General features: G+C 37.1%; 1 protein-coding gene across 1 annotated transcript in view; it reads left to right on the top strand.

Annotated features, from left to right (window-relative positions):
• LOC126095776 (nuclear cap-binding protein subunit 1) overlaps nucleotides 1-17,747 on the top strand; it is a 208,634-nt gene extending 190,887 nt beyond the window's left edge. Inside the window, exons 14-16 of the mRNA XM_049910582.1 lie at nucleotides 3,118-3,391; nucleotides 7,647-7,760; nucleotides 17,467-17,747. Of these exons, the coding sequence (XP_049766539.1) occupies nucleotides 3,118-3,391; nucleotides 7,647-7,760; nucleotides 17,467-17,580 (502 nt within the window). The 3' untranslated portion in view covers nucleotides 17,581-17,747. The remainder of the gene's footprint in view (nucleotides 1-3,117; nucleotides 3,392-7,646; nucleotides 7,761-17,466) is intronic.
• Nucleotides 17,748-18,120: the final 373 nt, after the last annotated feature.

The raw sequence follows: 18,120 nt of genomic DNA, 5'->3' as shown, positions 1-18,120 counted from the left end.
CACTATTCACTTTGTAGCAGCTTACCCAACTTCTTACTTTCTTATTCATTAGCAGGCCTTTTCCTGCATTGTCCTATGTCTGATCTTGTGTTGATAGCCCTGTACTGGCCTGACCAAAAATCCTTTTCTTCCTGCCACTGCACTTCATTAATTCTCACTATATCTAAATTCAACCTGATTAAGAGGTCTAAGATTCCACACTCGGACCTGTACAATGCTACTCTCTTTTTTTTTCCTGATGATGTCATCCTTCTGAGTAGTTCCTGTCTGGAGATCCAAAGGGGGGACTATTTTTACCACCATATTATTTTACCCAAGGGAATGTTATCATTGCTAAGCAATACGGTAGAGCTGCATGCCCTCAGGGGGGAAAAAATAATGGCTGTAGTTCCCACTTGTTTTCAGTCCTTTGCAGTTTCAGCACAGCAAGGCCACGTTGGCTTACATTACAAGGCCAGATAAGTCAATCAGCCACACTGTTTCCACAGCAACTACTGAAAGTGCTGCCATTCCTCTTCGGGAACCATGGATTAGTCGGTTTCTCCACAGATACCCATCCATTGTGGAGTGCACATGGTACATTTATATGTATTATTGAAGCACCCAAGCCACTCCACCTCGTCAGATCCATGGATCGTGGGGGGAGGGGATATTTAAATTATTCACTGATTAACTGACAAAATTTGATACCAGTGTTATGAATAGAACCAGCTGTTTGAAGCCTTCTTTGAAAATTGCCACAGTTTAATAAATATTGTGTAACAGTAATTTAGTAGCCTGAAACTCATCAATGATAATCACATGGTCGTAAGCCAGGGAAAATGTTTCTGCAGCAGCTGTTCAAAGAGGCAATGGGAATTGGATGTATAATAAGCATGGCCAAAGACTTATAACATTGGTAATAATAATAATAATAAAGCACTTGGCCCAATGGCCAAGTGTAGGACTTTCAATTGGACACCACATTGTGAACTTGCATGTCCCTAATCCACCCCTCTTATGCAACTGGGTGAAAGGGGGCCTACAGCTTAACATGTGCTCTGAACCATGCGTTGTTCCTGACTATTCATCATGCCATGGAGAGGTGAATGTAGATTAAAGACAGACTGAAAATTTGTGAGGTCTGGCCTGGGATCAATCCCATAACCTCTCAGTTTGCAGGAATACGCTTTATTACCAGGGCTGACTACCACAACTGTACATCAAATGAATTCTTGTATAGTCTATCCACAAATATAGCTTAAGTAGAAATTATGAAGCTTTAGATTAGTGTGTGCCAAATGGCGTTATATTTGGTGGTACATTTATATCGATTATCTTTGACCTACTTAGGTTCACAATCAAAATTAACTTTGAAAACATTTTTCCTGTGTAGGATACATTTCCTAATCACTTTATTGAATGGTTGACTTCAACTCCGTGGTCATTATCAGGAATCATTTAGATATTGAATCGCACTCTGTAAAATAAAAACGCTACGTCTACAATGTAGAAAAAAATAGATTGCTACTTACCATAAAGATGACACATTAAGTTGCAGACAGGCACAATTAAAATGCACTTACACATAAGCCTTCAGACGCAGACTTTCATCAGGCAAAAAAAAAAAAAAAAAAAAAAAAAAAGCATACACCATTCATTCACACAAGCAAGCACACCTTATACACACAACTACAAACTCCAGCAGCTCAGACCAGACTATTAACCTCTGTGTCTACATCGCTACTCTGCAAGTGACATCCAAGTGCTTTGCAGAGTTTCACAGAACCACTGTCACTCTATTTCTCAGCCATTCCACTCTTGAACAACATGTGGGGAAAATGAACACCAAAATCTTTCCATATAAGCTCAGATTTCTCTTGTTTTATTATGATGGTAGTTCTCACTATGTATGTGTGATTAACAAAATATTTTCTCATTCAGAGGAGAAAGCTGGTGATTGAAGTTTCAAGAAAAGATCTCCACCCCCAACTTGTGTATTGTATCCTTGACTCATTCTCATCAATTTCTCAATAATACTATACAAGCTGCCCTTCTCTGAAATTTTTCAGTGTCATTGTCAATCCTATCTAGTAAAGATCCCATACAATGCAGTATTATAGCAGAGGACAGACGAGCATAGTGTAGGCAGTCTCTTGAGTAGATTTGTTGCATATTTTTTTAAGTGTTCTGCCGACACAATGCAACCTTTGGTTTGTCTTCAACACAATGTATTCTGTGTGATTGTTCCAATTTAAGTTGTTCGTAATTGCAGTCCTTGATGTTTATTTGACTCAACAGTCTTTAAATTTGTGAGAGTTGCCATGTAAATGACAGTAAGTGATCCTATCATCTGTGAACACTCTACGATGTCTTTTCAGATTGTCTCCTAAATCGTTTGTACGATTAGAAACAGCAGATGGTCTATAACACTTCCTTGGAGAATACAAGCTACCACTTCTGTTTTACTCAATGACTTCTCTTGAGCTGCTATGAACTGTATCCTTTGAGACAGCAAAATGTGAATCCAGTCGTATAACTGAGATGATAATCCAAAGGCAAGGAATTCGATTAGCAGCTAGTTGTGAAAAACAGCATTGAAAGCCTCCTGGAAAACTAGAAATATAGATATCAGGACAGGATTGGTAATGAATACCACAGAATCAGCACATTCAGTGACTGATATAACTTGTCAGTGATGTAATACCATCAAATGATATTATATCATGGACATTGTGTATTAGATACCAGATATTCTACTATTGTGATATTTGTCCTAATAAATTAACATAGGTAAGCCTGTTACATCACAGGTTAAAAATAAAATGTGGTTGACTCGTACCCTAGTTAAAATGTTTTAACGCTATCAATACCCTAGCAGAATGCAGTGACAATAACTCTTGCAACCAACAACTCTATTGATGGTATCAGTGATATAGAAATGAATGCTGAGTTACTCATTTGCCATATTGATATAAAAACAGAAGTCCATAAAATTAAACTAAATACTGCACTAAATTAGTACTATGGCTTACCTAGCTCTGTAATAATCACTATGGAAAGATTGTTGATTATCTTTAAGTTTCTTGTTCTTTTTCCCAATTCCCATTTTACATCTTTATGCTTTCCACTATCCAGGATGTATTTATGGGAAATTCTTCACTTGACAATTCGCAAGATGAACAAGCATGTGACTCGTTTAGCACGTGATCTAGAAGAAGCACGGGAAAACTTTCCGCGCTCGGAGAGTGATACTGACGAGTCAGATGATGGAGATGGTGGAGAAGGAGGTGGTAACAGCAGCTCTAGGAAACGAGATGAAGATGCTTCCACAGCACTTGTTGATAGTATGGAAGAGAAGCTGGAAACTGCACAGGGAGTTCAAAAGACCCTCTTCCTTATTATTTTCCAGGTATGGACACTTAGCAATTTCAAGAAATGCATAAATTTTGCCTTAATTTTGAATGTATAGGATAACATGTGACTGAGGCATACAGACCCACTGCTACAGTCCCCATTGTAGGATTTCTTCCTTTTTTAAACAGCTTAACAGTTTTTGTGTAGTTATAAGTTTTATTAATTGTAGTTGATGAATGTTTAGAAACTGAACAATTGCTCCTCAGAAAAAATATGAAGCATGGTATATTAAGATTACACACTAATTCTGGTTTTCATGATGTAAGGTACATTTGTATCAATGAAAAATGTTCTAAGGCTGTTTGGAATAGTATTATTTTATCAGTTGAACGTCTCTAGACAAATTTATCTCCTAAACAACGATATGAATATAATAGAGGGAAACATTCCACGTGGGAAAAATATATCTAAAACAAAGATGATGTAACTTACCAAACGAAAGCATTGGTATGTTGATAGAGACGCTGACAAACACAAACACACACATAAAATTCAAGCTTTCGCAACCCACGGTTGCTTCATCAGGAAAGAGGGAAGGAGAGGGAAAGACGAAAAGATGTGGGTTTTAAGGGAGAGGGTAAGGAGTCATTCCAATCCTGGGAGCGGAAAGACTTACCTTAGAGGGAAAAAGGGACAGGTATACACTCGTGTACACACACACATATCCATCCGCACATATACAGACACAAGTAGGCATATGTAAAGGCAAAGAGTTTGGGCAGAGATGCAGGTTGAGGTGGAAGTACAGAGGAAAGATGTTGTTGAATGACAGGTGAGGTATGATGTCTAAAACACCAGATACTAAATTCTGAGCTTTAATACAGAAAAAAGATAAATGAGAAATAATCCAAGGTGACTGTATGATGATATTACTTTGAACTAAAACTTCATAAAAATGTGCTAAGTGTGAGGGAAAGTCGTTAAAAAACAGGAATTTGTGTATAAATTTCATGGAGTTATATGCACAACTAAACTGTGTTACAGGATAACAACTAAATATAGAGGTGTAATATTAATCAAATTGCATGTGTATGTACTGTAGACTGTAAAACGTAACCACATCACTGTTAATATGTAGCACAAAACCGATAAGCTGTTATTCATTTTTTGTTGTATGGGACCGTAATACCATATGACATTGAGAACTGACTGAATGTGCTCTATGGAGACAGTTGTTCCATTAAAGGTAGTGCATACAAATGAGTGACATGTTCCTAAAACTGAAGACACATTGTGAACAGATTCAGTGGTAAATCAGTATGTGCATAAACTTTGAGATCAATGAATCCATTCCTTTAGGGTTTTTTAAAGTGGTTATATACAGGCAATAAATATTGCAAAAAAAAACAACCTTTTTTGTGCCAGCTGCTGTATAGTTTTATTTATTCTCTGCCCATTTGGGTACATCTTCACGGGAGATGATAATGTACATCAATTGGTCAAAAATACATTTCTGCCAAAAATTGCAACATCAAGTATAAAATATAACTAATTATCATGATAATTGTTCCAGTGAATTTCCACTGTAGTTGATTTACACAGTCAAAGTGTGGTACCATTGCACACACTCAGTCTTAACATAAAACATCTAATGCAAGATCAGTCAGAAAACATCTCTTTGCTTGTTGATGAAACTGCCACTGATTCACATATACTATGATAATCTAATTGGATAGGTAAAAAATCTACTCACCAAGTGGCGGCAGAACACACACATAAATGAAAATTATAATTAGGCAAGCTTTCAGAGCCAGGGTTGAAGAGGAAGGAAGTGGGGTCAAAGAAAAGAACTGTAAAGCTCTGGGAAAAGGGGTAGATTTCAGGAAAGTCACTCAGAACTGCAGGTGAGGAGGAGACTTACTGCAAGACGGTGCGGTAAGTCTCCCCTGACCCACAGTTCTGGGTGACTTTCCCGAAATCTACCCCTTTTCCTAGACCTCACCAGTCATTTTCCTTCACCCCACTTCCTTATCCTTCTGCCAGGAGGAGGAGCCACTGGCTCCAAAAGCTTGCCTAATTATAACCTCCTTTTATGTGTATGTTCTGCCACCGCACGATGAGTTGATTTTTAATCTATCAAATTAAATTATTTTGTCAAAAATTGATTGTTTTTGTTGTTATATACAGTATGATCCATAACGTAGGAGTATTTGTAAAGAATAGGTACTAAGGTGGCTGTTCAAGTACCGCAGTTATTCAAAAATTTCTCAGTACTACTTGGAATATAATGTGTGTGAAGATGACTTTTTTCCCATTATCATTTTGCAACTGATGATGAATCACAGGTGCACTAGCAACTCAGACACTAAAAGACAATTAATAGAGTGGATGCATCCTTTGCTCCAGAGAAGAAAAGAATGAGTGGGATAGCCATGCTGATGATAAGTTGGGATGTCAAGAGCCTTAAGTGATACTCTTGCAGGAGAAGGACTGTGACTAGTATGTGTTATAGTGACATCTTGGCAAGAAACATGTCATCTCCAGTTGCTTTTCCATGTCAATTCACACAATTATATGGCTCAACATACTAAGAATACATTACATAAATTTAAATTTGAGGTATTGAAACATCCCCTGCACAGCCCATGTTTGGTGTCATCAGATTTTTAATTGCTGGACATTTTATGGAAAAGTTAAGGGTTGAAAAGCTTTCACATGCTGACAGATCCAAGGAGGCACAGCAAAGGTGATTGTGACCTGTGCCAAACAGTTCTTGCTCTTACGCCTTTCCCTGCAATCTCCATCCCTTGGATTTCATATGAAAGGTTAGGGCAGTGGAACAAAGCATGTTTCAAAGCAGTGTTACTGTCGAAACATTGTTGCTGTTTTGGTCTTCAGTCCTGAGACTGGTTTCATGCAGCTCTCCATTCTACTCTATCCTGTGCAAGCTTCTTCATCTCCCAGTAACTACTGCAACCTACATCCTTTTGAATCTGCTTAGTGTATTCATCTCTTGTTCTCCCTCTACAATTTTTACCCTCCACGCTGCCCTCCAATACTAAATTGGTGATCTCTTGATGCTTCAGAACAAGTCCTATCAACCAATCCCTTCTTCTAGTTATGTTGTGCCACAAACTTCTCTTCTCCACAATCCTATTCAGTACCTCCTCATTAGTTATATGATCTACCCATCTAATCTTCAGCATTCTTCTGTAGCACCACATTTCGAAAGCTTCTATTCTGCTCTTGTCCAAACTTGGCTACGCTCCATACAAATACTTTCAGAAATGACTTCCTGACACTTAAATCTACACTCGATGTTAACAAATTTCTCTTCTTCAGAAACGCTTTCCTTGCGATTTCCAGTTTACATTTTATATCCTCTTTACTTCGACCATCATCAGTTATTTTGCTCCCCAAATAGCAAAACTCCTTTACTACTTTAAGTGTCTCATTTCCTAATCTAATTCCCTCAGCATCACCCGATTTAATTCTACTACATTCCATTATCCTCATTTTGCTTTTGTTGATGGTCAAAACATTAGGCAACAATGAATTCTGAAAATGTATTTGTAGGAAAGTTACATTAGAATACCAATTATTTAATTACTTTGGTCCCACATAAAAGTGAGAGATTGAATAATTCCTCAGTATTATTTTACCATTGGTATTTCTTTTGTCACAGTTTTTCCACAGTGATCCATCATTTTGTTTTCTGACACCATCATACGTAATCCCATGTTTTCTGCACTCTGCATACTATACTGACGTCTAATACTATGAAGTCATAGTTATTTATTTCTTGTCAGTGTTTAATTTCTTTAGATATTTCTTCAGTGAGTGTTTTTTTTCTGCTTCTCTTAATTGAATATTCTTCAATCTCTAATACATACATTATAGCTATTTGAATTCTAATAGATTGCTATTCACCACATAGAGGAAGCATTGAGCAGCAGACAGATTCATTTCAAACAAGATCATTATAGCAATTTGAATTATAATAGATTGATATTCACTACATAGAGGAAGCATTGAGCAGCAGACAGATTCATTTCAAACAAGATGTGGATGATATTTCTGTTTTCAGGCAAAGTCCTTTGTTAGATGAAAACACACACACACACACACACACACACACACACACACGGCCACAGTGGCCACAGTTGCCTGCAGGCACAGAGATACTTGGGTGTGTGAACCTATTTAGTCTAACTTAGTTTTAATGTTCTGTAATTGCTGTGATTCTTTTTCCTTTCTGCATTAGTGCATTTCTTTGAAATTAATATTTGTCTTTTCCTTCTTTATTTCAGAGGTTTATAATGATTTTGTCAGAACATTTGGTGCGTTGTGATACTGATGGTAAAGACTTCAATACATTCTGGTACAAATGGACAATTGGACGATTGCAGCAAGTGTTCTTGTTGGTAAGCTAACATGTTAAATACATAAATTGAATTTATTTATTTCCTTTGAGTAATTTTTCTTCATCCTCTTCTTCTTGTGTCCTATCCACCATCTGCCTCCTTGAAATGGCATGTAGTAATATATTTAGTTGTAATGCAAGAGATAAGTTGACACAGAACTCCTCAATAGACCTAAGTATTTAACTTGCACAACAGATATTTTACAGATAATGTTATCAACAGCAAATATGATAGAAGAAAACAAATACCTGGTCTGATCATTACAAGATTTTGTCCCAATAAAGTAGAGAAATATGAGGCTGTGAACTCCATTAAATCTGTCAGCCTTTAAAAAGGAGTAATTGAAATACAGCTCACAGATATACAAATTTAAAACATGATTAAATCTCTGTCTTTCAGGTCATGTTAGGTGAGAATATGGAACTCTGAAGTCCACAGACTCTAAGTGAGATTTCAGCCTTTAAAAAGGAATGAGTGAAACATTGCTGACAGATACACAAATTTAAACATGAAATAAATTTATGTCTTTCAAACCAAGCTAGGTGTCATAGTGGTAAGACACTGGAATCGTGTCTGGGAAGAAGATGGTTCAGATCATTGTTCACCCATGCTGATGAAGAGTTTCATGTTTTCCCTAAATTGCGAATTGCAGGATACTTCCTTTAAGGAGACATGGCCAATTATTGTACTCACTAAAGATTAAACCCTAATCTTCCTGTTTTTACTTTGTTTCATCCCATGACAAATTACTTCCATGGTGTGGTGCCCAGTACAACTGGCTACTGATACTTCTGCTGGAGGAATCATGTTAGCTAGAGATTCAGCAGTGTTTTTAAATGTATCTAATTGTCAGTGCTGCTGCAGCTGTTCATGTTAAAGTGGCTGATAAGTCAGTATTTTTCTTGTCTCATATATTATTTGTATTTTTGTTCTTGGTGGTTGAAAATATCTGTGGTAAACACTCTTTGAGTCATGGTAAGCAGACACAATATTTCAACAATCAGCTAAATTCCCAGAATGAATCCTTGACTCTAAGATGGAGTGTACATTGTTTCCTAAAAGATTAAAATTGCCTGCTGGGTCAGAAATCAAAATTGAAGTCTTGTCTTTTGCAAGCAGTGTTTCAATTGACCATTGTCCAACCAGTACTTGAATATTGCTTGTCAGTCTGCAATCTGTACCACATAGGATTGGTAGAGGAAAGCGAGAAGATCCAATGAAGAGCTGCATCTTTTTGTTACTGATTCATTTAGTAAGTGGGAAATCATCAAGGAGACACTTATCCAACTTCTGTGATAGATGTTGCAAAGTAGGCATCATGCATCACAGTGTGGTTTATTGTTAAAATTCCATAAACATACATTCCTAGAAGAGTCAAGAAATATGTTGCTTCCTCCCACATATATCTCACAAAAAAGACCATGGCGGTAAATTGAGAGAGATTCGAGGTCACACTAAAGCTTACCAATAGTCATTCTTCCTACGGATCATTCATAACTACAACAGGAGAGGGGGACGTGTCAATAGAACAAGAAGTACCCACCACTATCAAAACGTGGTGTACAGAGTATAGATGTAGACGTAGATTTAGATGAAGGTGGCTAAAATATCCAGACATAATAATGTCCTCACTGCTCAAGTTTGCCATTCCTTTCCAGACTTCACAGAAGCTGTGCTGCGAACCTTGCTGTACTAGCACTCCTGGACCAAAGGACGTTCCAGACAAATAAATTAACCACAATCTAGGGGTAGTTTTCACAATGAATATCTCAGTTGGCATTGGAGTGTGTGCCATTTTGAAACTTCCTGACAGATGACAACTTGAAGGATCATAATAGAGTGTTGATATGAAGCTTGATTCCCACAAGCTATATATGGTATCAAGCTAATGTTTGCCCTTTCACTCTATCCAAGGTTTTTGTGTTTTGCATGTTTGATCCCCATTGTTAGCAGAATTGTAATGATAAAATTTTACTGAAACCACCCACTATGGGAGGCAACCACCACAATGTTGCCTCAGTTTTTGAGGTGGTGTGCTGTGCTGCAAAAGTGGCAAGAGGTTGTTTGATGTAATCTTGTTGGATAGTTTTTGTAAAAGTGTCATGAAGAATGTTTATGGAAAACAAGAGCTGGTTGTCGTATGGTACTGATGTAGTCTCTAAGTAAAAAGTGCTACTTTTCCTATACAAAAATTAGATTCCAGATAACAAGCAGCCCATGTGTTGCTGGAAATAGTAAAAGTGATATTCCTTTTTTGTATATTTATAACACTTAAGGGTAACTCACATTTATCTGATAATGTTGCTCTTTCCTGTTAGTGATTAACAATGAAAACAAATTACGCTTCATATACAATAGGAAAATAGTCAGTTTTTGAAAATATTGTGTAATCAGATAAGTAAAAAATCTACTCACCAAGTGGTGGCAGGAGAACACAGATATAAAGGCATTGAAATCTGCAAGCTGTTGAAGCCAGTGGCTCCTTTTTCTGGCAGAAGGGTCGAAGAAGAAGGGAGGGGGTTGCAGGAAAAAGACTGGTGAGGTTTAGGAAATGGGGAGAGCTCGGAAAAGTTACCCAAAAACTAATGTCAAGGGAGACTTACCAGACAGGATGAGGAGGAAAGACTTCTCATACCATCCAATAAGTCTTCCCTGACCTTATGTTCTGGATGACCTATCCAAACTCTCCCAATTTCGTAAACCTCATGAGTTCTTTTTCTTTACCCCTCTTCTTTTCCCTTCAACCCTTCTGCCACAAGAAGGGAGCCACTGGCTCTGAAAGCTTCAAGGTTTCAATAACTTTATGTGTGTGTTCTCCTGCCGCTGCTTGGTGGACAGATTTTTTTGTCTATCCAATTACACTTCATATAGAATTATGTGTAAGGGTGGGAAAAACATTTTATTTTATGGGCCAATTTTGATAGTAGTTTATGCCAATTTTGGTGTTATTTTCTGAGGGCTTATTTTTCAAACTCTGCATGTTCTTTATTTTTGCCTTATGTCATTGGTTTTTAATGTTCTCTTCTGAGGCATATACTGTTGATCTGTCAACATGGCAATAAAGTTCAAAAACAGTTGGAAGTCTTCTGTTTGTGCATGGGAAACAAACTGACTTCAGCACAGCAGAAGATATCATATATTCTGCTAGCATGAAAAGTCGCTTTTCTGCTAAGACTGTCATTCCAGGCATACGTAATACACTATTTGCGGTGTCAGTATTAATTAGTTAGTTCATGTTTCATAAATCATTTTGCATGATAGATTGTAATGATGTGGAATGAGTCATTTTACTTTCACATCACAAATGAATTTGTAAATATGGTTACATGCTCAACATTTATAGTTTTCTCTCTCTGCCCCCCTCCCTCGCCCCCCCCCCCTCCTCTCTCTCTCCTTTTTTAAAAAATTTAGTGTGAGTTTGTTTTCAAATTTTACTTTGCTGTCTGTCAGACATTTTATGCCACTGCGTAAATTATCAAAAATTTAGTTGCAACATTGTGCACCCCTTTTTGGGGTAAAGACAACTTTAATCTGTAGTAATGAACATCATTTTTCCTTGTGGCATTCCAATTAGTAGAGCATTGTTCCTTTTGAACTGCTGTGGATTATTTACTACAGACTTCGTGAGAAAATAATATACTGTGAAGCAGTAGTCAGAATGCCCAACTCCTTAAACATATGCCTACAAGATGATTGTGAGTGAGCACAACATATTATACTTACAACACGTTTTTGAGCAATGACGATTTTCTTTCTCTAACATGAGTTACCGCAGAACATTATTCCATATGAGATTCTTGAATGAAAATGTGCAAATTATGTCAACTTACTTATGTCTCTCTCACCAATATTTGCAATGACTCTAAGTGAAAATGTTGCTGAACGAAGTAGTTTGGGAGTTCTAAAATGTGCTTTTTCCAGTGTAATTCTCATCAATATGGGCACCTAAGAATTTTAAAGTTTATCCCATATTTATTATTTACTCACCCTCATCATTGGTGTTTTACCCCTTAGTGTGCAGAACTGAATATGTTGTGTCTTTTTAAAACATGATGAGACCATACTTTTAAGAACATTATTTACTATTTCTTCTGTTTCTGTATGTATTCTTGGATTGATTACAATTCTAGGGTCATCTGCAAAAAGAACTAATTATGCTTGTGTATGTTAGACAGATGATACATGATCATTTACATGTATCAGGAACAATAGTGGGGCTAACATTGAACCTTGGGGGACCCCATACATTATTTCTCCCCAGTCAGAATTATGTCTGTGGGCTATATTGGTTGGACCACTAAATACAATTTTCTACCTTGTTTTGGTTAGATATAGCATTATCCATTGGTAGGCTGTACCATTAGTCCCACGAAACTTAAAATTATCTAGGAGAATAGAGTTACTCACACAGTCAGATATCTTCAATAGAACACAGAAAATACCAACTGTCCTATTTTATTAATTAATGCTTGTAAAATCTAGTGAGTGAACATGCAAATGGCATTCTCAGTAGAACAACACTTTCGAAATCCAAACTGTGATTTGTTGGGTATAATATTGTTCCTGAGTTGAGGTACTATTCTAATATATATCACCTTCTCAAAAATTTTGGTAAATGATGTGAGCAGTGAAACAGGTCAGTAATTATTAACGTCTCTTTTATGTCTTTTTCTTAAAGAGGGATTTGACAGCGGCATATTATAGTCTCTCGGGAAAAAAATATCTGGAGTTAGTGATGCCTTGTATATTTCAGATCAGGCTTATTATATGGGAGAAAATCTTTAGTGTTTTTGGGAAACTCTATCAAAACCAGATGATAATCATGTTCATAATTACCATCCTAGGGATGAAACAATAACCTAAGGCTAGAAACTCAGGCTAACGTTGGTCTATGACAATAAGAGCTTTAAGGCTAGTTCGAAAGTGAATCTCAGGATTTTTCAGTGTTTCGTTCAACTCGACCTGAAGTGTTGGTCCCTCTCTCTCTCTCTTTGCAATATAATCATGGAGGTTATTCCACATCAAACATGCCAATGAGTATTAAGATATTTAATGGATTTTAAAATATAATTATTGACAAACAAGCCCTGTTCTGCCTATGGTGTAGCAGGTTGCACCAGTAACTCCATTCTTGAACTGCCCATCCCTACAGTATTTTGGAAGATCCTAACTTTTTCATTGCTCACTATATTATAACTACTTATGAAAAAAGACTAGTACTGTAACCTGTGTAGGTGAAATATTACCTGATTGTTATATTGCGAACATGCAGGAAGTCTGGAGATCACTGTCACTCTGTATCTTGACAGAAAACTGCAGAAGTCCCACATACATCCTTTGGAAAAAGCTAAATGAAGATTAGCCAGTTGTGAAAAGATGGTAGTTTCATTTCTGCCCAATTACCCCTAAGTGAGAAATGGATAGACATCCTTTTAATGCTATCCAAATTGGCAATGATGTGGAGCATTCCTTCTTCAGAAAATGAAAAGCAGTGTTTGGATATTACAAATACGAAATTGTAGTTACGCTCCTGTACCTCTCTGCGGTAGATATTATAATATCTTGCCTGCTAAATTGGAGTAATTGAAAAATTCATTTTAAAAAAGGGGGGGGGGGCGGGGAGAACAGTGATGTTACAAAAGAAAATGTTGTTAATACCCTAAATGTTTAAACACAAATGAGATTCAACTGCCATACAAGCTTTAAGGGAGCTGCTGCCATATAAAGACTTGTCCTCAGCACAGTTGTGGATGACACCATTAAAATTCAAATTTTATCCTCCCTCTCCCATAAATATGTTAGAAGTGAACTTATTGCAGTTCTTTGACAGTGTGCATCTACAAATATAAATATGTGACTTGATATTCTTTCTGCCCTTAAGTCAGAAAATTTTGCCTATAGTCATTTTCCAAGTGGGTTTTCGCTGTCTGCTATCAGTCTGTTCCCTGTTACGCATGTTCCACATTCCTCGTTATAGTGGCAGTATGTGAAAATTACAACCCTATTTAAATTTTGTTAATTCTTTATTATACTTATCAGCATTTTGATTGTTAACTGTAGCCCATTAAATTATGTCTAACTTCAGTGCTCTACAACAAGAATTTGTTGACTGTGTTTCTGGCTTTATTGTTATGATTCAGTGTTATGATTTGTTGGAGAGGAGTCAGTGACAAATGTCTGCCTTAAATGCTCTTTATGGTCTGAGTACTAGCCTGGCACACAATTTAAGTCACCAGAAGCATGTCACAACTGTTATTTGCAGCTGCCACCACTTCTCACTAACCATTTTCCACCTCTTTCTATTCAGGCTGTCTTCTTGGAGACTTGTGGCCACTGTTGCCTCATCGATACCTTCCACCTTCTAGATGGGCATCCTCTCTTCCTTCTTCCTTGTGGAAGCAGTTTCCAAATTCATTTTGGCCAATTCATCCATTCTTTCCACATGACCAAGTCACAGTAGTTGTTTCATTTCTATTATACCAGTTACCACCTTGCTGGCTTCCATAATTTCTCTTATTGTATTATTCTTCATATGGTCAATCCTTGAAATGCCACAACTTCTTCTTCGAAGCTCATTTCATGTGCCAATAGCTTCTCACTCTGTCTTATTCTGCTCCTATTTCTGTGCACCATATATGTCAATACTCTCAACACTGGATTTGCTTCATTATTTTTGTTATCGCCTTTGCTGGCATATAAGATGCACCGATGTGAAAGACTCACTCCACTTTTTAAGATTTTTTTAAGGGGAAAAAATTTCTCACTTAACACATCTACTGCAATATGAACAATATGTACACACAAATCAAATATCTAGGCAATATAATTAGGAAAAAGTGCTAACTTTTTAAATTTTCATCTGCAAATCCACATAATTGATTCTCAGAGCTGAAAGAAGAAATACTTGAAGCTGACATGTCAGAATCTGAGTCCTCAGACTATAAATTATCCTCCATACCATCCAGTGCATTCCACACTTCTTAAAGAATTTAATCAATTGCTTCAGTTTTTATAGAATCCCTTGAAGACTTGACCAACTCACAAATTAATGACAAATCAATGAAATCGGAGACTTTGTTCTTCATTCTCGACTGGCATTTTTTGTCATATTTTTGTAGTTGTCCGCATACAAAGCCAATACCCATTTATAAATCTTGAACCCCTGAATGTTGATCCAGTAAAGTTGGTGATCCCTTTGCGAGTGAATATTGCTTTCGCTTGATAAATGATTTTTTTTGTAGAAACTGAAATTCCTGCTTGTCTGCTCTCTAAATTCCAAGTATTGAGTGTTGGAGGTGGCCCAAAATGCCTTTCTACAGCCCTGTTTTCATACTCTTTATCATATGCCATCACTTGCAGCTTAAGTGCAATTGTATACCGTATTTACTCGAATCTAAGCTGCACTTTTTTTCCGGTTTTTGTAATCCAAAAAAACGCCTGCGGCTTAGAATCGAGTGCAAAGTAAGCGGAAGTTCTGAAAAATGTTGGTAGGAAGGGTGGAAGACGAGCCTCCTTCTCTGCCCCGAGTTTCAACCACTGCATTTTATACATTATCCAACGAAGTAAATAGAAATTCCGTATTGTCAATTTCGAATGTAGCAGCATTTCAATGTACTATGAAAATCGGACTGGCAAGACTGTTTGGGATGTTTGGCAATATGGCCAACTCTAAGTTCTGAATTTTTTCAACCTGTGAGAAGAGATGGTTGCTAATAGGAACTTTCATGAATTGTGAATCACATACAGTATTCTCTTCGCCGTAAGAATAATACGAATATAAACATTTTGCCGTGTATTCTTTCGTGTTTGCTGCTATCTCATTTAAATCCTGTCTGCCTAATAAACTACGAAACTAGGGTGAGACAACAGCAAACGCGGAAGAATATACATATCATGTCATGTTTATTTTCGTATTATTCTTATGCCTAATAGTGATACAGTCAGAAATGAAGCACGGCAATTGACTAGATTTTTAAATCTAAGATGACTATAATTTCTGTGCAGAATTTAAAGTACTAAAGAGGCGTCTGCAAAGATTTTCAAACGGAGAAAAATTTTCACTAAACTCTCGGTCAGAATGTCTTCCATCAAAAGCAGTCTATTATTTGGTTCTTGTTGATTATTATCAAAGAAAGCAGTAGTGTAAGTTACAACAAATAGCAGTCTCTTGCCATTGTTTTGCTAATGAAACGATTCCTCTCTTTTTTTAATTGTAAGCGGCGGTAGCGCGCACAAAAGCAAGCCATGACGCGAGCGGGGACAGGCTGTAAACACTCATTATCAGAATGCGACAAACAATTCATGTCACAGTACAATAATGCATTTTCAGCTTAGAGTGACGTAAACACCTATAACAAAGAGAACGGCACTTGCCAGATCAAAGCAAAATATGCAATCAATTCAAACCAGACGAAGCACGTGAAAAAGGAAAGGTACCCATATAAATACGGACGGAGCGCGTGACGCATAGCAATGGCTACCTAGTAAAGCTTAGCTGCTAAGCTTACGACTCGAACCTACTGTAGCTGTATCATCATTCATTCGACTTAAATTGTCTCTCATATTACAATGGACCAACTTTGTTTTGATTTGGAGGTGCGGCCTAAAACTTTTCTCTCCCCTTGAATTTCGAGTCTCAAATTTCAGGTGCAGCTTAGATTCGGGAATTTTTTTTCCCCCCCCCTTGATTTCGAGTCTCATTTTTCAGGTGCGGCTTAGATTCAAGTAAATACGGTAGCCGTGCTGTTTTTGAGCCATAGTTTGTAAATAAACTTCAGTATAGGTACAGCACAAGTGGATCTCCACACTAAACACAATAATAACTGAAGCTTGGGCAAACAATATAAAAACCGTTAACAATGGCCATTGTTCATCCATTGACCTCGGTACAGCTGGAATTCTCATAATTCGCAAGGAAGCTAACAATGAATTGCTGCAAGCAAAACATAGAAATTTTGAAGAAATGGAGCATTAAGTACCTATCTTAACTTGCTACTGGTGTTTAAGATGCATCCAGTTTTGAGACCTACTTTTGAAGGAAAAAAAGTGCATCTTATATGCTGGCAAATACTGTATATTGCTGTTCCAAAGAACAGAGTCAAGTTATCTTATTGCTATTATTCCGTGGACCATTTCATTATGTAAGTGGACTGTGCTGCTGCTGTTGAATGACATTTATACTTTCAAGTATCTGAAAGGGACACAGCCTTTGATTTTTATAACTCCAGTGTCTAGACCTTTTACATTCCTTTCTGGAGTTTCCACTGTTTCATTTTTTTCTTCTATTAAATATTCAGTTTTCTGCATGTTTATTGTCTTCATATTCTTTCTTCAGCTTTTGCAACATGTAGCTTGCACGGTTTTTACCTGCAGCTGCAATAACCAGATCGCCAACAAAGGGAAGAGTGCACAAAGATCTTCTGCGGCTATTCCCATTCCACAGCACCTTTTTCTCATACTCTTAAGGGCTTCTTTGAAGTAGATTTTAAATAAGATCAGTACCATAGAAATTCCTCACCACATCCCTTTTATTCCTACTAGTACAGACTGTATAGAAACAGTTTTAATGTGTCATAAACGATTAACACAGCTTATATTCTGCCATGAGTAAAATAATTTTGTTCTCTGATTTGTGTAGTCATGTTTTTCAGTGTTGTTGTTGTTATTCATACTCATTACTATTATCATTTTTCTTGTTTATTCACAGCATAATGAACAAGTTCAGAAGTACAGCTCTACTTTAGAAACATTGCTTTTCACACAAGATCTGGATCCCCACATTCTGGAAGTGTTTCACCAGTTCACGTCATTACGGTCATGATTTGTCATTCGAGGCATGATTTTCCCATTGTTATCCATTATCATTTTGTATATTGTATTACAAAATAATGTTATTTGCTGCAATTGTAAGGAAGTGGACTTTCCCACAGATTTAACGTTTGTAACCTTGAGATTCAGGCACTGTAAATAAAATTTTATAGACTTGTATGAACTGTTCTTTTTAATGACCTTCAATTTGTTCCACACATTATTGTGATGATCCATGTAGGTAAGTTGATTAAGTTTTGTTGAAAGGAAGTCCAGAACTTCATTTCAGGACTATACAGTTGCTATCTTAATGAATGGAATGCACTCCTAAAGGTGAGTTTACATCCGTGCAACTTCCAGTGTGCACTAGGCCGATGCAGCTGTTGCAAAAAGAGGCAAGGAGCTGTATGCACCAGTGCAAAGTCATGCTTGTCTCTGACTTGGACACATGGGTCATTGTGTGCAGGTCCAGGAGTCTCTCTGTTTCATACAGAAAGACACATGCAACAGTCATGTGACCATTGTGATTCACTCTGTCTGGGGCTTTGATTTA

This window comes from Schistocerca cancellata, chromosome 8, assembly GCF_023864275.1.
Source record: "Schistocerca cancellata isolate TAMUIC-IGC-003103 chromosome 8, iqSchCanc2.1, whole genome shotgun sequence".
Lineage (NCBI taxonomy): Eukaryota > Metazoa > Arthropoda > Insecta > Orthoptera > Acrididae > Schistocerca > Schistocerca cancellata.
This window is presented reverse-complemented; position numbering and strand designations above follow the sequence as displayed.